This window comes from Salvelinus fontinalis, chromosome 28 (assembly GCF_029448725.1).
Source record: "Salvelinus fontinalis isolate EN_2023a chromosome 28, ASM2944872v1, whole genome shotgun sequence".
Classification (NCBI taxonomy): domain Eukaryota; kingdom Metazoa; phylum Chordata; class Actinopteri; order Salmoniformes; family Salmonidae; genus Salvelinus; species Salvelinus fontinalis.
This window is the reverse complement of record NC_074692.1, coordinates 29,563,917-29,585,344: the sequence shown is the minus strand read 5'-3', so window position 1 is coordinate 29,585,344 and position 21,428 is coordinate 29,563,917. Positions and strand designations below refer to the sequence as shown.

Sequence of the window (21,428 nt, the reverse complement as noted above, 5' to 3'; positions counted from 1 at the left end):
CATTGGCCTCAGCCTAGTCCACTTGTTGAAACAGCTCTTATTCAACCCCCTTCCACAATAGAAGCCTCAAACAACTTTCTAAAGACTGTTGACATCTGCTGGAAGCCTTGGATAGTGCAATCTGGTCCCATAGACACAGCATATTGGATAGGCAATCACTTAAATGAAACTACAAACCTCAGATTTCCCACTTCCTGGTTGGATTTGTCTCAGGTTTTCGCCTGCCATATGAGTTCTGTTATACTTACAGACATTATTTTAACAGAGTGTTTTCTATCCAAATCTACTACTTATAAGCATATCATAGCTTCTGGGCCTGGGTAACAAGCAGTTTACTCTGGGCACCTTATTCATCGAAGCTACTCAATACTGCCCCCCTTTCCCAAAGAAGTTTTCACATCGACGGGGCTGTAGTGGAGCAGGTCGAGAGTTTCAAGGTTCTTGGTGTTCACATCACCAACAAACTAACATGATCCAAACACACCAAGACAGTCGTGAAGAGGGCACGAAAGCACCTTTTCCCCCTCAGGAGACTGAAAATATCCTACAGCTGCACTATCGAGAGCATCCTGACCGGTTACATCACCGCCTGGTATGGCAACTGCTTGGCCTCCAAACACAAGGCACTACAGAGGGTAGTGCTCACGGCCCAGTACATCACTGGGACCAAGCTTCCTACAATCCATAACCTATATAATAGGAGGTGTCAGAGGAAGGGCCAAAAAATTGTCAAAGACTCCCGAGTCATACACTGTTCTCTCTGCTACCGCACAGCAAGCTGTACCGGAGCGGCAAGTCTAGGACCAAAAGGGTCCTTAACAGTTTCTACCCCCAAGCCATAAGACTGCTGAACATCAAATGGCCACTGGGACTATTTACATTGACACCCCCCCCCTTTGTTTCTACACTGCTGCTACTCGCTGTTTAATATCTACCTACATGTTCAAAATAACTCAACTAACCTGTTCCCCCGCACATTGACTCGGTACCGATACCCCCTGTATATACCCTCGTTATTGTTATTTTGTATTGTATTACTTTCTATTTTTACTTTAGTTTATTTAGTAAATATTTTTATCTTTCTTGAACTGCATTGTTGGTTAAGGGCTTGTAGGTAAGCATTTCACGGTAAGGTCTACTACACCTGTTGTATTCAGAGCATGTGACAAATACAATTTGATTTGAAATGACACCCTATTCCCTATATTGTAAACTACTTTTGACTCGGGCCCTGGTCAAGAGTAGTGCAATATGTAAGGAATAGGGTGTCATTTGGGACTCATCCATGGAGGCTGAGATTTGGACCACCATGGGGATGACTCGTGTACCATTTCAAGAGGTGAGGTGGAGGAACCAAGGAGATTAGGAGGTTAAATTGAGTTTAGTGAAAGATCAGACTGATTTAAGACAATTCAGAGGCTGGTGTAAGATTTGGAGAGATATAAGTGAATAAAAACAGATTTATTATTCAGACATTTGGTGGGTTTAAAATTGTGGCAATACTTGGCCTTATAATCAAGGGACAATGAGAGTCAGAGTTATAATGTACTGTAGCATCAAAGGTTCCACTGTCTTTCAGTAACCAATCAGTGGTGGTATTGAAGTAGTAGTAGTGGTATAGACGGGTGGCAGTGGAGCCTGCTGAGGCGAGGACCGCTCATAATAATGGCTGGAATGAAGTGTAATGGCTGGAATGGAGTGAATGGTATCAAACACAACCATGCATTTGATTCCATTTACTCCATTCTGACCATTATTATGAGCCATCCTCCCCTCAGCAGCCTCCACTGACGGGTGGGTTGTTTGCCAATTAACGAATTTTATCCATATTGTGACCGTTCAGAATCCTAACAACACTCAGCCTCCAAGATGTGTGCGCATAATTTTTGTTGTCATCCCACCCATCCATTGAACTTAAAGGTACGGTATGGTTGCAAAATGGTAACTTTCCCAACATGTCCAGGTTTTCCAGAAAGCCTGGTTGGAAGATTCCTGGAACCAGAAGAGATAAGCAGGAAATCCGGAATCCTCCAACCAGGATTTGTGGAAAACCCTAGGAATTTGGGGGAAGTTACCAGAATTTTCCTACTCTAGGTGGTGCATTTCACAAATAGATCATTAATCTCACTCAATATCTTTGCAGTCTAGCTCACTGAGGTACAGGGCCACTTCCCTAAAAGCCTATGAGACAGAGAGAGGAGGTACTCAAGGGGGAAAAAAACAAGTCCTGTTACAGCTGGAGGGGCACAGGGCAGACAGGCAGTAATTTGAACATTCCTGTCCATGGAAAAGGACAGCAAATGTAAACTGATCAGTTTCCCATAGAGATGAATACGTCTGGATGCTGTCTCTTAGTTATCATATCCATGAAAGACATAAATACTTTTCATATCATAACTACCCCCATGTCACGTCCTGACCATAGAAAGCCTATATTTTCTATGGTAGAGTAGGTCAGGGCTTGACTAGGGGTTTTAGTCTAGTTTATTATTTCTATGTGGGTTTCTAGGTTTAATTTTCTATGTTGGGGTTTGTGTGTGATTCCCAATTAGAGGCAGCTGGTAATCGCCGTCTCGAATTGTAGAGATGGACCATCTCTACAAACGAACGTGACACCCCAAGACCTTGCAGGGTGAGGTTGATATAGAAGAGCCATACCTCTGGCAATGTCACCCTATTTCCTTTATAGTGCACTACTTTTGACCAGGACCTATAAGGCTTAGATTAAAAGTAGTGCCGTATATAGGGAATAGGGTTCCATTTGAGATGCAGATGCAGTCACTGTGTAATCCCTCTTATCTTTCCTTAATGGTCCTGGGCATCTGGGGCCTAGCTATCTAACCACTGATACCCTCTGCAACCCAACCCTTCTGCCTGCCATCTTTCCTCAAAACCCCAGGCTCTGGCACAATGCATACACAATGTTTATATGACTGTCATTCTGTTCTGACATGAAATATTAACACAGCTAAAAGGAAAAGTGGCTAACCACAGTCTTCAGGCTAACCATAGTCCTCAGTAGGGGTGTGCCGACATGGCCATACTCGTATTCTTAATCGTATCCGTAAGTTGACAGTCGGATCGGATGATACTCCACTACAAATACCTAGGTGTCTGGTTAGACTGTAAACTCTTCTTCCAGACTCACATTAAGCATCTCCAAAATTAAATCTAGAATCGGCTTCCTATATCGCAACAAAGCATCCTTCACTCATGCTGCCAAACATACCCTCGTAAAACTGACCATCCTACCGATCCTCGACTTCGGTGATGTCATCTATAAAATAGCCTCCAACACTCTACTCAACAAACTGGATGCAGTCTATCACAGTGCCATCCATTTTGTCACCAAAGCCCCATACACTACCCACCATTGCGACCTGTACGCTCTCGTTGGTTGGCCCTCGCTTCATACTCGTCGCCAAACCCACTGGCTAAAGGTTATCTACAAGTCTCTGCTAGGTATAGCCTCACTGGTCACCATAGCAGCACCCACTCGTAGCACTCGCTTCAGCAGGTATATCTCACTGGTCACCCCCAAAGCCAATTCCTCCTTTGGTCGTATTTCCTTCCAGTTCTCTGCTGCCAATGACTGGAACGAACTGCAAAAATCTCTAAAGCTGGAAACACTTATCTCCCTCACTAGCTTTAAGCACCAGCTGTCTGAGCAGCTCACAGATTACTGCACCTGTACATAGCCCATCTATAATTTAGCCCAAACAACTACTTCTTCCCCTACTGTATTTATTTATTTATTTTGCTCCTTTGCACCCCATTATTTCTATTTCTACTTTGTACATTCTTCCACTGCAAATCTACCATTCCAGTGTTTTACTTGCTATATTGTATTTACCTCACCACCATGGCCTTTTTTTGCCTTCACCTCCCTTATCTCACCTCATTTGCTCACATTGTATATAGACTTATTTTTCTACTGTATTATTGACTTTATGTTTTTTTTATTCCATGTGTAACTTTGTGTTGTTGTATGTGTCGAATTGCTATGCCTTTTCTTGGCCAGGTTGCAGATGCAAATGAGAACTTGTTCTCAACCAGCCTACCTGGTTAAATAAAGGTTAAATAAATACTCGTGATCAGAAAAAAACGGAAGTGTTTTAATATGGCTAAATAGATTTTGGCAAAATACCTCCCTGCATATTCTCACTGCAAAACATCTACAGATTAGGAGCAGCGTGGGGAGGGGTGTGTGTGTGTGTGTGTGTGTGTGTGTGTGTGTGTGTGTGTGTGTGTGTGTGTGTGTGTGTATGTATTTATGTATGACTGTGTACTCAACTTGCAGCGGACAGCCAAATTTCCTGTCACTAAGTCAGATTGCACATCAGCATTTCATCCGTTTTCCCTGCCCTTGCCCCGCTAGTTAGATATTATGCACATTGATCGCTTGATAACAATTGTCCTCGCCATGTGATTCATATAGCAGCAGCAATCTAAATGATCAGACCGAAAACATGCAGGAAAAAGTGATTGGATGAAATTATGAAGCGAGTGGATGGAGAAATACAGCATCACTATCCAATCAGAGCAGCGTTCAGTGTACAGCCCACCCTTCTCTTTACAGACCGGCAAACTAGCCATTTTTTCCCCCGATCAAGGGTAATAAAAAAATACTCGGATCATAATCGCATCCAGAAAATTGCCCAAATTCGTTAAGATACTTGTGTTGTCCGACTATTCCGCACACTCCTAGTCCTCAGGCTAAACATAGATATGATTCAACATGCTGAACTTGCCCACAAGCTACATATTTACCGCAACACACAGTGTCTTCATAAAGTATTCATACCCCTTGACTTATTCCACATTTTGTAGTGTTAAAGCCTGATTTCAAAATGGATGTTTTTCTCACCCATCTACAGTACACACAATACCCAATGATGACAAAGTTAAATAATGTGTGTTTCTCAATATGCATACTACCGTGCTCCACAATCTCATGCTCCCCCTAATGTATTACATCACGCTTCACCTCCCCATTCACTGAAATAATTTCTAGAGTGTTGAAAGAGAACAGTGGTCTCCATCATTTGGAAATTGAAGAAAATATGGAACTATCCAGACTCTCCCTAGTTCTGCCCATCCAACCAAACTGAGCATCTGGCAAGAAGGACCTTGGTCAGGGAGGTGACCAACAACCCAATGACCATTCTGACAGAACTACAGAGTTCCTTGGCTGAGATGGGAGAACCTGCTAGAAGGAGAAGTCTCTACAGCACTTCACCAATTTGGGCTTTATGGGAGAGTGGCCAGACGGAAGCCACTCCTGAGAAAAAGGCACATGACTCTGAGATCGTAAGGCAAAATATTATGTTGTCTGATGAGACAAAAATGTAACTCTTTGGCTGAATGCAAATCACTATGTCTGGAGAAAACCAGGCACAGCTCATCACCCATTTAACACCATCCCAACGGTGGAGGCAGCATCCTATGGGGAGGATTTTCAGCGGCAGGGACTGGGACACTGGTAAGGATAGAGGGAACAATGAATGGAGCAAAATACAAGCAAATTCTTGACGAGAATCTGCTTCAGAGTGCAAATGACCTCCAACAGGACAATGACCCTGAGCATAGAGCCAATGCAACACTGAAATGGCTTCAGATCAAGAATGTGAAAGTCCTTGAGTGGCCCAGCCAAAGCTCAGACTTGAATCCCATTGAAAATCTGTAAAAAGACTTGAAGACTGCTGTTGACCGCCGCTCCCCATCTAACTTAACAGTGCTTGAGAAAATCTGCGAGGAAGAGTGGGAGAAAATCACCAAATCCAGATGTGCAAAGCTGATACAGACGACTCAAAGCAGTAATCAAAGCTAAAGGTGCTTCTACAAAGTATTGAGTCAGGGGTGTGAATACTTACGTAAATTAGATATTTCTGTATTTCGTTTTCAATACATTTGCTAAAATGTCTAAAAACACGTTTTCATTTTGTCATGATGGGTTATTGTGTTTAGATGGGTGAGAAAATATATTTAATCAATGTTGAATTCAGGCTTTAACACAAGAAAATGTGAAATAAGGGGTATGAATACTTTCTAAAGGTGCATCCCACTAGGCAAGAACTGGTTGAATCAGCATTGTCATTTCAATAACAAAACAATCTGAGATAATGTTGAATCAACGTGAAAAATTGATTGGATTTGTAAAAAGTCATCAACATAAGGGAATTTTGTCTTTCACGGTACTTTTAACCTAAATCCATTGTCATGGTGTTCTTTTTTGTTGAATTCACGTTACTTGACAACTCAACCAATTGTAAATTAAAATAGACGTTGAACTGATGTCTGTGCCCATATATTATTGTTTTTAACAACCACCTTCTTTCTTTTGATGTCTCTTTGATCTTAGCTATCAGGACCAAGATCAAGGAGGTAAGACGGGAAGGCACGGACCGCAAGGTAATTCTGCAGAAGAGGAAGAAGAAATTGAAACTGGGCAACCTAAAGAAGAATGACCTAAAAAAGCTGGTTCTGTACCTGAAGAACGGAGCCGACTGCCCCTGCCAGCAGCTGGATAACTTGGGCAGCACTTACCTGATCATGGGGCGCAAGGTGGACACGCAGTTCCTCCTGACAGGGATCCACAAGTGGGACAAGTCCAGCAAAGAGTTCAAAAAGGCCATCAAGAAACTCAAGACCCACAAGTGTCCAGCTTTTGAGAATGTCTTTAAATAATCAGACCCAACTTTTTTAGAAGCATCTCATCATCATGATACACAATAACCTGCACAACCAACAATCCACATGTTGTTTTTGTTCATATATCTATATAAACTGTATATCTTTCTATATTTACAGTCCTGCTTTAAATTTTTCCATCATCCATTTTGCAGTGGAGCGTTGTGATCATTGAGACCTCCTGCTATAGTGGTTTCCAGTTATCTGAAAAAGTTAATGACACTGCACCCTCTTCCTCCTCTATTGAAACCATTTCCACTTTGTGTATGTAGATACTTGTGTTACACACTCCCTGAATGTGCAGTAAAAATACCACAATTCAGTGAGTTCTGCTGAAGTGGATGGACTTGCTTCTTTTGCTCTGAACATGAATAAGTAGATCATAGAATCATCAATTAGATCATATTGAATAGATTATACAGAATCAATAATAACGTGTATTTTTAGCTTTAAAAGGCACGGATAGGGTCATTGAATAACTTATTGACGATATTATGATAGCGTGCCTTCACCTGATTGTCTCATCAAAATAATGACTGCACTACAGTTGATATTAAGAATGTCGTCCTCTTTTCAGTTGCCTCATTTGTTTGACATTTTCTTTGACTTTAAAAAATATATACAAATGTCAATCCTATCAATTCCAGTACATCAACTGCATCATCTGAGTGAAAATACCTTTTGCCTAATGGTACAGTATATGAAATATACTGTGTGCCAAACACTGTATGTTATAATGCATGCAATGTTTGGTGTTTCAATTCAATTGCACAACAGCCTCTTGAGTGGCCACTGGTATAGAATAATTAAATACATCCCTTGCATTTGTATATGATGTCAGATAATATTTTACCAAAAGTTTTCTTAATTTTTTTGTTAATGCAGTATTCAATTGCTGTCCATCCAGATTGATGTTTATTAAGTTTGTGACAACTTTGAAAGTGCAAATCTGTATTTTTAATTGTTTTGTTCAGTATTGCTGGTACATCTTAGCACTATCACGTTAAATTACAGATTTTTTATGGCTGCAGTGCATTGCTGCCCGTTGTTATGTACATACACATTTTACATAAATATAGAAAACAATGACATGTTGTCTGGAATGTTCTTTCCATTTCAGATTGTGTAACCTATACCATTTCTGTAGAGATATTACTCGCAGTACTGCTTGCTCTCAAGCAGTTAAAGCTGGAATGAAATATCAAGTGTGGCTTGTATTTCAATGATACCCACAGTTTATACTCATACAACACAGTAATAAAATGGGAAACCACATACATGGCACAGTACTATACAGTTTATTTTATGGAATATCAGCTTCCTGCATGTAATGTCCATAATGATTTTCAACCTCCAAACTATTTGCACATGTTGAGAATTCTTGGCTATGCTTGTACGGCTTGAGATTTTTTCAGTTCTAAGATTTAAGCATACAGTGGATATCACCCATCTTGGATCTTTTTCACATTGTTGCGTTACAATGTGGGATTGAAATAGATTTAATTGTGATTTATTTTGTCATTGATCTACACAAAATACTCCATAATGTCAAAGTGAAAAGGAAATTCTAAAAAAATTTACAAAACAAATTATAAATAAAATATAGTCATTGCATAAATAATCACCCCCTTTGCTTAGGCAAGCCTAAATTAGTTCAGGAGTAACATTTGACTTAACAAATCACATAATTTACATGGACTCCCTCACTCTGTGTGAAATAATATGGGTTGGCATAATTTTTGAATGACTACCCCTTCCTCTGTCCCCCATACATACAGCATATATAAGGTCCTTCAGTCAAGTATTGCATTTCAAGCAAAGATTCAACTACAAAGACCAGGGATCTTTTCGAAAGCCTCATAAAAAGGGCAGTGATTGGTAGATGGTTAACAATAACAAATCAGACATTGAATATCTCTTTAGCATGTTCAAGTTAAGAATTGTGCTGTGGATTATGTATTAAAACACACAGACACATCATTTCAGCAGGACAATAACGTATATCACAAGGCCAAATCTACACTGGTTGCTTGCCAAGAAGACAGTGAACGTTCCAGTGAGTGGCCAAGTTACAATTTTGACTTAAATGTGCTTGAAAATCTATGGCAATACTTGGAAATTGCTGTCTTGCCATGATCCCCAACACCATGACAGAGCTTGAAGAATTTTGAAAAAAATAAAGGGCAAATATTGCACAGTCCAGGTGTGCAAAGCTCTTAGAGACTTACCTAATAAGACTTGCAGCTGTAATCGCTGCTAAAGGTGTTTCTAACATGTATTGACTCTAACATGTATTGGTGAATTCTTATCTAATGAAGGTACTGTATATTAGTGTTTTATTTGTCATTAATCTTTCACTTTGACAAATGACAATTTGTGTTGACAAATGACAATTAAATACATTTTCATCCCACTTTGTAACACAATAAAATGTGAAGAAATCCAAGTGGGGTGAATACTTCTGATAGGTACTGTATATGTAGACCATGGTACAATCTAGACCTTCCAAAGGGCTCTGCTCCGTGGCGACCTGAGGCTTGTGTGTGCCGTTTTGTTAAAGTATTCACCGAGCCATAAACAACATTTCCCCATGGGATGGTAAAGTCATTATCTTATCTTAAAGAACTGACACGCTGATACAAACCTGAGCCCTCACACATACTGTATGCATCATGTACGCAATGGGTTAACATACTGAACTAATGCTGACCTATGCTGACCTAATTGTCAAGGGATTTACAGCTTCCGTATAATTAGTTCCACTTCATGAGGAGGACCTCAGTTGTAGCTTGCAGCTATGTATGAAGAGACTTATGGCATTGAACCTGCTGTTAAGAGTAGCCTAGCAGTATATCTTAAAATAACAGTGTGAAGTCTTAACGTTCAGTAAACTTTAATTTTCCGCTTTGCTAATGATGTGATGCACATTATCTGATGCTGTAAAGACAGAAACAGGAGATCCTGTGACAGACAGAATAACTTGTGGGAGTTGAAAGTCAGTCTTCCTCATGGCATGCAGGACTGTCATGGCTGTCAAACAGATTGAAGTTGTTCTTGGTGAAGTCGTTTTTACATCTCCATATTTATAGAAAGAGTTGATCTCTCATGCGTGCTGTTTTGATTTATTTTCTTCAGACCTTGTTTTTCAAAGTATACAGATTCTTGTCTCTTCCACTAACATTCAGTGTGGTTTCACAGGCTGTTGGTTGCCTGGTATGTTGTGTATATTATACAACATTAATTGAGATATACATCATTAACAACTCATGTTGACAGTGAAATGCTGAGGGAATAAGGCAACACTGTCTAATCAAATGTCAAAATGAAATTATTTGTTTGCAGAAGATTGTGCAGATTTTGCATGTTTCTTGGTGCACATGGTTTTAAAATGGGCGAGATCATTCCACTCAACACTGGAACAATAATATAACATCTTTACACATACACACTACACTGTTAATATAAAAATAAGACAGGTGAAAAAAAAGTATGGAAATGAATGCGCTCTATTGTAAGTTGCTCTGGATAAGGGCGTCTGCTAAATGACTAAAATGTAAATGTTATCTTCACGCTAAGACGTGACGTGGGTTAGATGAGTCTTACAGATACATCCACTGTGAATTAAATAAAAGGTTGGGGAAGAATGTATTTTTCATGGTATGGAATTGTTCTGTTTATAGAGGTGCCCAGGCTGCACATTTGGGAGACAATCTGCCCTCCTCGCCACATCTGTACCCTTATGGTAATTACTATCTGTTGTTTTCAGGATGCAACTCCACGCCCTTACATTAACTGGAGGAAACCGTAAAGTGTTATTTAGACATTTTTTGGCAGCAAATGGGTCGTTGTAACCTAAGAGTGTTTTCTCTTTTCTTTACCAGGGCTGAGCCTGCAGGTTTTTAAAAGTAAGGCAGTTAGTTCTCTGTTCTTAATCCACGTAAGGGCCTTCAAAGACATCAAAACCATTCCTCGAACTCCAGTAAAAAACATTCTTTGTGTTTAATGGTATAGCTGTATTCTCTTGTTTTATGGAGCCCCATCAGTAACCAACAACATAAAAGGGTCATTTTAGGTGTTTGGAGTAGGCACCCATCCATGATATAAGCAGCCGTAAAATAAACTACACCAAGACATGTGAGACGAGAGGGAATCATGCTGAACGGTAAATCATGCACATGACTTCCACAGTACTTCCATTTCAAATAAATGTTGGTTAGCAGTATTAATTTGGTGCTCATATATGTCTTTTTTTCACAAATGTTCAAGTGTGTATTAATACACATACTGTCACGTTCCTGACCTTATTTCCTTTGTTTAGTCTTTGTTTAGTTGGTCAGTGTCACGTTCCTGACCTGTTTTCTGTTAAATTTGTATGTGTTTAGTTGGTCAGGGCGTGAGTTGGGGTGGGCATTCTATGTTTTGTGTTTCTATGTTTAGGTTAGTGGTAATTAGCCTTATATGGTTCTCAATCAGGGACAGGTGTTTGACGTTTCCTCTGATTGAGAATCATATAAAGGTAGGCTGTTCACACTGTTTGTTTGTGGGTGATTGTCTTCCGTGTCTGTGTACGTTGCACCACACGGGACTGTTTCGGTTTGTTCGTTCGTTCGTTAGTTGTAGTCTGTACCTGTTCGTGCGTTCTTCATGTTATATGTAAGTTCTCATGTTTTAGGTCAGTCTACGTCGTTTCGTTGTTTTGTAATTTTCCAAGTGTTTTTCGTGTTCGTCTTCGTCTTTCAATAAATTCATTATGTATTCACAACCCGCTGCATTTTGGTCCTCCGATCCTTCTCTCCTCTCCTCGTCCGAGGAGGAGGAAGAATTAGACGATCGTTACAGAATCACCCACCAACCTAGGACCAAGCGGCGTGGGAGAGCGCAACAAAGTAACCAGGACTCGTGGACATGGGAGGAAATATTGGACGGAAAAGGACCCTGGGCTCAGACAGGGGAATATCGCCGCTCTGTTGAAGAGAGGGAGGCAGCTAAAGCCCAGGAGCGGTGGTATGAGGAGGCAGCAAGGAGACGTGGCTGGAAGCCCAAAAAGCCTGTGAGTAAACCCCAAAAATTTCTTGGGGGGGGGGGGGGGCTTAAAGGGAGAATGGCGAAGTCAGGTAGGAGACCTGCGCCCACTCCCTGTACTTACCGTGGAGAGCGAGAGTACGGGCAGACACCGTGTTACGCAGTAGAGCGCATGTTGTCTCCTGTACGTGTGCACAGCCCGGTGCGGTACATACCAGCTCCTCGTATCGGCCGGGCCAGATTGAGTATTGAGCCGGATGTCATGAAGCCGGACCTACATATCTGGTCTCCAGTGCGTCTCCTCGTGCCGGTGCACATGGCACCAGCCTTACGCATGGTGTCTCCGGTTCGCCAGCACAGCCCAGTGCGGGTTATTCCACCTCCCAGCACTGGCCTGGCTACGGAGAGCATTCAACCAGGTAAGGTTGGGCAGGCTCGGTGCTCAAGAGCTCCAGTACGCCTTCATGGTCCGGTCCATCCGGTGCCACCTCCTCGCCCCAGCCCAGCCCATTACCACCAGTGCCAACACCACGCACCAGGCTTCCAGTGTGTCTCCAGAGCCCTGTTCCTCCTCCACGCACTCGCCCTGTGGTGCGTGTCTCCAGCCCGGTACCACCAGTTCCGGCACCACGCATCAAGCCTCCTGTGCGTCTCCAGAGCCCTGTACGTCCTGTTGCTGCTCCCCGCACTAGCCTTGAGGTGCGTGTCCTTAGCCCGGTACCACCAGTTCCGGCACCACGCACCAGGCCTACTGTGCGCCTCAGCAGGCCAGAATCTGCTGTCTGCCCAGCGCCGCCTGCGCTGGCCGTCTGCCCAGCGCCGCCTGCACTGCCCGTCTGCCCAGCGCCACCTGCGCTGCCCGTCTGCCCAGCACCGTCTGCCCAGCGCCGCCTGCGCCGCTCGTCTGCCCAGCGCCGCTCGTCTGCCCAGCGCCGCCTGCGCCGCCCGTCTGCCCAGCGCCGTCAGAGCCGCCGTCTGTCCGGAGCCGCCAGAGCCGCCCGTCTGTCCTGAGCCGTCAAAGCCGCCCGTCTGTCCTGAGCCGTCAAAGCCGCCCATCTGTCCTGAGTCATCCGTCAGTCAGGAGCCGCTAGAGCCATCCGTCAGTCAGGAGCCGCCAGAGCCGTCCGTCAGTCAGGAGCTTCCAGAACCGCCCGCCAGTCAGCAGCTGCCAGAGCCGCCCGCCAGTCTGGAGCTCCCAGAGCCGCCCGCCAGTCAGGAGCTGCCAGAGCCGCCCGCCAGTCAGGAGCTGCCAGAGCCGCCCGCCAGTCAGGAGCTGCCAGAGCCGCCCGCCAGTCAGGAGCTGCTAAAGCCGCCCGCCAGTCAGGAGCTGCCCCTCAGTCCGGAGCTGCCCCTCAGTCCGGAGCTGCCCCTCAGTCCGGACTGATTGGGAACCATATTAAGGTAGCCTGTTTTCACTGTTGGTTTGTGGGTGATTGTCTATGTCTAAGTTGCCTGTGTCTGCACTTATTGTTTATATAGCTTCATGTTCGTCGGTTTGTCGTTTTGCTTCGTTTCGTTTCGTTTTCGTCTTCAATAAAGGAAGATGTAGTGTTATCACGCTGCGCCTTTGTCCTCCTCTCTTCCACAATATGACGATCGTGACACATACAGTTGAAGTCGGAAGTTTACATACACCTTAGCCAAATACATTTAAACTCAGTTTTTCACAATTCCTGACATTTAATCCTAGTAAAAATTCCCTGTCTTAGGTCAGTTAGGATCACCACTTCATTCTAGGAATGTGAAATGTCAGAATAATAGTAGAGAAAATGATTTATTTCAGCTTTTATTTCTTTCAACACATTCCCAGTGGGTCAGAAGTTTACATACACTCAATCCCATAGAGATTTTGTGGGCAGAACTGAAAAAGCGTGTGCGAGCAAGGAGGCCTACAGACCTGACTCAGTTACACCAGCTCTGTCAGGAGGAATGGGACAAAATTCACCCAACTTATTTTGGGAAGATTGTGGAAGTCTACCTGAAACGTTTGACCCAAGTAAAAAAAATGTAAAGGCAATGCTACCAAATACTAATTGAGGTCAGGGCTTTGTGACGGCCCCTCAATACCTTGACTTTGTTGTCATTTAGCCATTTGCCACAAGTTTGGAAGGTATGCTTGGGGTCATTGTCCATTTGGAAGACCCATTTGCGACCAAGCTTTAACTTCCTGACTGATGTCTTGAGATGTTGCTTCAGTATATCCACATTTTTTTCCTCTCTCATGATGCCATCTATTATGTGAAGTACACCAGTCCCTCCTGCAGCAAAGCACCCCCACAACATGATGCTGCCACCCCCGTGCTTCACGGTTGGGATGGTGTTCTTCGGCTTGCAAACCTCCCCCTTTTTTCCTCCAAACATAACGATGGTGATTATGGCCTAACAGTTCTATTTTTGTTTCATCAGACCAGAGGACATTTCTCCAAAAAGTTTGATCTTTGTCCCCATGTTTAGTTGCAAACTGTAGTCTGTCTTTTTTATGGCGATTTTGGAGTAGTGGCTTCTTCCTTGCTGAGCGGCCTTTCAGGTTATGTCGATATAAGACTCGTTTAACTGTGGATATAGATACTTTTGTAGCTGTTTCCTCCAGCATCTTCACAAGGTCCTTTGCTGTTATTCTGATATTGATTTGCACTTTTCGCACCAAAGTACGTTAATCTCTAGGAGACAGAACACGTCTCCTTCCTGAGTGATATGCCGGCTGCGTGGTCCCATGGTGTTTATACTTGCGTACTATTGTTTGTACAGATGAACGTGTTACCTTCAGGCGTTTGGAAATTGCTCCCAAGGATGAACCAGACTTGTGGAGTTCTACAAAACAAATATGGACGTCTTGGATGATTTCTTTTGATTTTCTCATGATGTCAAGCAAAGAGGCATTGAGTTTGAAGGTAGGCCTTGAAATACATCCACAGGTACACCTCCAATTGTCTCAAATTATGTCAATTAGCCTATCAGAAGCTTCTAAAGCCATGACATAATTTTCTGGAATTTTCCAAGCTGTTTAAAGGCACGGTCAACTTAGTGTGTGTAAACATCTGACCCACTGGAATTGTGATACAGTGAATTATATGTGAAATAATTTGTCTGTAAACAATTGTAGATGTAGAAAAGTAGATGTCCTAATCGACTTGCCAAAACTATTGTTTGTTAACAAGAAATGTGTGGAGTTGTTGAAAAACAAGTTTTAATGACTCCAACCTAAGTGTACTTAATCTTCCGACTTCAACTGTATGTGAATTGAGTTTGTTTGTATATCCCAACTCTTCCTGAGACACCCTCAGAGAGTGGGGTCACAGCCAGCCATTTTAAATGGCAACCTTGGAGCAATTAGGATTAAGTGTCTTGCTCTAAGGGAAATAGACACATTTTTCACCTTGTCAGCTCGAGGATTCGAACGAGCAACTTTTGGGTTGCTGGCCCAATGCTCTAACCGCTAGTCTACCTGCCGCCCAGTAAGCTTTTGGTGTTCTTTTCTTGCAGTTGAACAACACCTTTTTACAGCCATGAACCGACCGTATACAATATACATGTTCCAATGAACAATGAAGCTTCAATAGAGGTGGTCTGCTCTCCACTGTGTACTCTGCTTTGCCCATCTGGCATGCAAACCTCTCACGAGAACCATGTTGCACAATCCAAAACATTGTCATACAAACACAATGTAATAGATATGTAATAGGTAGTATCTGTATCCTAGTTTCAAACAGCTATTTTGATGTTGTTTTCCTGGGATTGTCTACAGCATTCTAACATGGGAGGAATGGGTTAATACAGGCTACATTTGGGTCCAGTCGTAGAATTCTTGGAATGGAGTAAATTTGGCAGATCATTCATATTAATCTCACTACTTTTGACCAACTCAGGCCTCCAAGGCACTTTCTTTTCTGGACTTGTAATAGTTTTAAATGTTTCCTTGTTGTTCTCAGAAGCATCTAATCATGCCTTTAAACTTCTGCATTTGCTCAAGCAGACAGCAACGAATGGCCCTCTGTTAAAACACGGGAGGTGTTTTTCTCAAACATGAGGCTAGTATTTGAGATGGTTCACAGCGAGAAGGGGGATGTTGAAGCACACTCACTGCACCAACTGCCATGTGTTTTTCAGTAATAGCCTTTCAGTTTAAGAGTATGATGTCATGGTAGGTTTGCTGTTCCAGTAACTATATTCCTTCATTCCATCCTGTTTCTGCTCTCTCATTTGATAGGATTCCCGAAATACATGAAAGATTGTTACATTGCCATGTCATTTACAGGGAAGGAAATATTAGCAGTAAAAATATAAAACATTAGGTCAGTGTAAGCTACACACTCCACCACTCCAGTTGAAGTTAAAATGGTTGGCTCTGAAGAATCTGTATCCTCGTGAAGTAAAACATTAGCACCTCATTTCGACACTGTGAAGTTTGATTAATTTATAGAACTCCTATTTGTCAGCTTTCAACATGAAGTTACCCGTAACAATCTCTCAGTGATTATTTTCCTCACTGTCACTGAGCACTGGGCAAGGCAAATGCAAATAAGCACCTCTGAGTAAAGTGCGGTGATGCCAATGTCAACCCAGTCATTTTATTTTTGGAAGCTCTTCTATATTTGTCACCAGTGTGACCAAACACCCCCAACATTCCAGACTGACTTGTTCAAATATTTGGGTAAAAATATGAGACTGAATAATTTGTCAGTGAAAAATGCATCATACTGGTCTAAACTACAGCAATGAAAATCTGAATAATTCCTTTGCAGCTGCAGTGTCAGATGGTATGATATTGGTGGGAGATTCTATTTATGTAATTGTGTGCAAATGTAATAGCCTGGTCCCAGATCTGTTTACGCAATTTTATTCTTCTTCTTCTTCTATTTCTTCTCCATTGTCACTCCTTGTCACTTCTTGTCACTCCTTGTCATGCGTTTGGCGTGACAATTCCACTAGGAGTTTGCAAGAGAGCAGAAACAGACTGGTATCCAGGCTTCAAATGTAAACATTGCTGCAGCCAACGTGACTCAAGACCTAGACTTGAGTCTAGCACACCTGAGTGCGTGTTGTCTTCAATGACCACTGATCTGAAAAGGACTGGGTAGGTTGAGGCATTGTAGGCAAAACTAAATTCTGATAGCTGTAGCATATTACATAGCAGGTGATAGAATTCAAGGATCACTTTTGTATTCTGGAATCTTTTATTTTTTAATAAGTACTGTATTCCGAGTAGGCATGTTCATTTTACACACTAGATAAATTAATTCCTTTACATTTTGCAATATGACTTTTTGTGTTCAGGGACACAGCAGACACTTTGACCACACCAAACTATTGCCTTACATATAGCCAGTTATTTGAGATTACATTAGCCCACATGAAGTTGATGAATGCAGCTACATGTAGAAGACATGTTTATAATCTCCTATAAGTCTTCTATGTTTTGTCCAGAGAGCACAGTAGCCACATGAGGAAATTCATTACTTTCAAGCAGCCTACCCCATGTTGACATCATAAAGTTCAGTTATTGCTCAAATGTGTTCCGCAGCTTTGCATGTCAACAATTTTAAGGAAATTTCCTAAACAATCTTCCAACAGAGAAACCACCAACAGCTGTTGCATTATGGGGAGAGCAGAGCCATCTTACATCTTTATTGATACTAAACCTAATACTCATACTAAAAGTGAAGATAAAAAAGGGCATTTTTATGGGTGTAGTTCGATGTGCAGTCTCATTCATCCGTAAATTACCTTGCATATATTTCCTGTTTCCATAAACAGTGCTGATTTAGATCCATGGATGTGTCTCAAATTGCACCCTATTACATATTTTAGTGCACTACTTTTAACCAGGGCGGTTGTGCACTAAATAGAGAATAGGATGCAATTTGGGACGCATTCCATGTTTTCTCTTGTTTCAGATTTCTATCCCTGAGAGGTAGCTACACTGAGAGGTCTACTTCTCCTCACATCACATCTGCAGGGCTGCTCTGCTCTGCACAGTGATTAGTCTCCATGTCTACTCTACCTTCCCCTTCCAAAACAGCTTTCATCTCCAGCTGCCTGGTTGCTTTGTTATCTTGATATATTTATGAAAAAAAGAGAGATTTATAGTTTTTTCCATCTGAAATGAACGTTCAGCACATTACATATTTACTTTTCCATCTTGGCAGCGTCTCTTTGGAACAGGACAAAGTTATAGGTGGTCTTTAAAAACATTAACAGAATCAGTAGCTGTAATCATGAAAGGGCATGATGTAGAATTTCCATAGGCAGCAGTGAAGAGTGCACATGACACAGATATGATTTGCAGGTACCTCAAAGGAAAAATTACCTTACTGTATGTAGACTATACCATATCCCAGTCATTAACTATATGTAGGCTGTACCATATCCCAGTCATAAATTATATGTAGGCTAAACCATATCCCAGTCATAAACTATCTGTAGGCTATACCATATCCCAGTCTATATGTAGGCTATACCATAGACCAGTCATTAACTATATGTAGAATATACCATATCCCAGTTATTAACTATATGTAGTCTATACCATAGACCAGTCATGAACTATATGTAGGCTATACCATAGACCAGTCATTAACTATATGTAGGCTATACCATAGACCAGTCATGAACTATATGTAGGCTATACCATAGACCAGTCATGAACTATATGTAGGCTATACCATAGAACAGTCAGGAACTATATGTAGGCTATACCATAGACCAGTCATGAACTATATGTAGGCTATACCATAGACCAGTCATGAACTATATGTAGGCTGTACCATAGACCAGTCATGAACTATATGTAGGCTATACCATAGACCAGTCATGAACTATATGTAGGCTATACCATAGACCAGTCATGAACTATATGTAGGATATACCATAGACCAGTCATGAACTATATGTAGGCTATACCATAGACCAGTCATGAACTATATGTAGGCTGTACCATAGACCAGTCACAAACTATATGTAGGCTATACCATAGACCAGTCATGAACTATATGTAGGCTATACCATAGACCAGTCATGAACTATATGTAGGCTATGCCATAGACCAGTCATGAACTATATGTAGGCTGTACCATAGACCAGTCATGAACTATATGTTGGCTATACCATAGACCAGTCATGAACTATATGTAGGATATACCATAGACCAGTCATGAACTATATGTAGGCTATACCATAGACCAGTCATGAACTATATGTAGGCTGTACCATAGACCAGTCACAAACTATATGTAGACTATACCATAGACCAGTCATGAACTATATGTAGGCTATACCATAGACCAGTCATGAACTATATGTAGGCTATGCCATAGACCAGTCATGAACTATATGTAGGCTGTACCATGGACCAGTCATGAACTATATGTTGGCTATACCATAGACCAGTCATGAACTATATGTAGGCTATACCATAGACCAGTCATGAACTATATGTAGGCTATACCATAGACCAGTCATGAACTATATGTTGGCTATACCATAGACCAGTCATGAACTATATGTAGGCTATACCATAGACCAGTCATGAACTATATGTAGACTATACCATAGACCAGTCATGAACTATATGTAGGCTATACCATAGACCAGTCATGAACTATATGTAGGCTGTACCATAGACCAGTCATGAACTATATGTAGGCTGTACCATAGACCAGTCATGAACTATATGTAGGCTATACCATAGACCAGTCATGAACTATATGTAGGCTATACCATAGACCAGTCAGGAACTATATGTAGGCTGTACCATAGACCAGTCATGAAATGAAGTTTAAATTCAAAACACTTCACCATTTCATCACAAATGTATACTTCAACTTGAAATGTTGCCCTGTACCATACTGTATCATAGTTTATGCTCAAATTGATCATTGACTTAATCTTATTTGGATTATTTCCTGTTATGTGTCAATTATGTTTATACATTATTTCAGAAAGTTAACATTCACTAGTATGTTTTTGTGTGTTATTATCAGTATTCGGGAGTAGTGAACTAGATGTAGTTTAACTACATTCTACAGTAGCTTGGTGGTAGTTGAGCAACATTCAGATCTAGGTAGTGTTTTCACTAGTTAATTACCTGTTTAGCCTTGTAGCGGTCTAGCTAACTACTGGAACTACACGCTGCTTTTATGGCAAATGTAAGGGCTGTCGTTCTCCTCATCCTCGGATGAGGAGAGGAGAGAAGGATCAGTAGACCAAAATGCAGCATTAGGGAAATAAGCCATCTCTTTATTCGTAACGACGGCACACGAAAACAAATACTTTTACAAAATTACAAAACAAGAAAACGACGTAGACGAAACCTGAACATGAACTTAACTAACTAAACGTAAAACTCACGGACAGGAACAGACTACATCAAAACGAACGAACAACCAAACAGTCCCGTATGGTGCAAAACATAACACAGATACGGAAGACAATCACCCACAAACAAACAGTGAGAAAACACCTACCTAAATATGACTCTTAATTAGAGGAACGCAAAACACCTGCCTCTAATTAAGAGCCATACCAGGCAACCCAAAACCAACATAGAAACAGAAAACATAGACTGAGGAGACACGGCGAGGGGGACGAACAACACAAAGAGAGGCAAGGAGCTGAAGGGGGCCCGGATGGAACCAGCCGAGTCTGTGAAGGAGGAGGGTGACCCAAACCGATGACGTCGGTGGCTGCTGGACCTAGATCAGAGACGCCGCTCGCTATGAGTGCACCTTCACGCGAGGTGTCCTGTCCGGGAGGAGGCCATGCCCTCCGCATCCCCCAGCTCTGGGGTAACCTGGATGGTGAATTACGTCACCTCCTGTTGGGCGCACACTGAGAAGGCCCTTCTGTGGTTCCTGTACGAATCAATGGCATCGACACCAGCGCTCTGCTGGACTCCGGCAGCATGGTGACCCTGGCCCACCCACCCAGCAAGGAGGAACCGGGGCACGAGGAGGTGACAGTGTCCTGTGTACACGGGGACACAAAGAGGTACCCAACGGTGCCAGTGAGGATAACCACCCCAAAGGGGGAGTGCCAGATGTGCGTGGGAGCTGTTCCTAACCTACCTGTGTCCATTCTCCTCAGTTGAGACTGCCCTCTCTTCCAGGCACTGTGGAGGAGGGACCTGGGGAGGCGAGCACGGGAGGTAGGAAGAAAAGTAAAAAGGCCTGTGCAACCCAACCCCCGCCACGAGAGGTGTCCACTGGGCCCAAGTCAGACCCGGAGGAGGGAGGCGATCCCGCTCCGGCAAGCGAGCCACCGGGCACTCCCCTTCATGGAGGTGGAGGCCCTAGACGGACCTCCCGACACGGGAATCCTCACGGGTCAGTTCAGGACGGCCCAGTTAGAAGACCTCAATCTCCAGAAGGCTAGGGGCCATTCACCATGATTGCGGTGAATGTGTACTGTTACCTGGGGTAAGTGATTGGCGCTACCCCCACTTCGCAATCAAGTTGAATTTATTGTATCAGGTAGTAAAGCATAATGGGGAGACAAAAGACGTGTTACTCATACCCAGCCAGTATGTTAGGACTGTTGCAGCTTGCCCACACCCACCTGCTTGGGGCACACCTGGGGATGGAGAAAACCAGGGAGAGGATCGGGAATCGGTTCCACTGGCCAGGAGTCAAGCGCGCCGTGGAGGACTACTGCCATAGTTGCCCAGAATTACAGATCATAGCTCCGAGGGTGCATTATTGAAACCCTTTGGTTCCCTTGCC

At 42.6% G+C, this 21,428-nt stretch overlaps 1 protein-coding gene across 2 annotated transcripts in view; it reads left to right on the top strand.

Moving 5' to 3' along the window:
• Positions 1-7,979, top strand: part of LOC129826567 (secreted frizzled-related protein 1-like) — a 37,013-nt gene extending 29,034 nt beyond the window's left edge. For both annotated transcript variants that reach the window (XM_055887453.1, XM_055887451.1), the window contains one exon: positions 6,362-7,979. In XM_055887453.1, the coding sequence (XP_055743428.1) occupies positions 6,362-6,687 (326 nt within the window). In that variant the 3' untranslated portion in view covers positions 6,688-7,979. The remainder of the gene's footprint in view (positions 1-6,361) is intronic.
• The last annotated feature ends 13,449 nt before the right edge of the window (positions 7,980-21,428 follow it).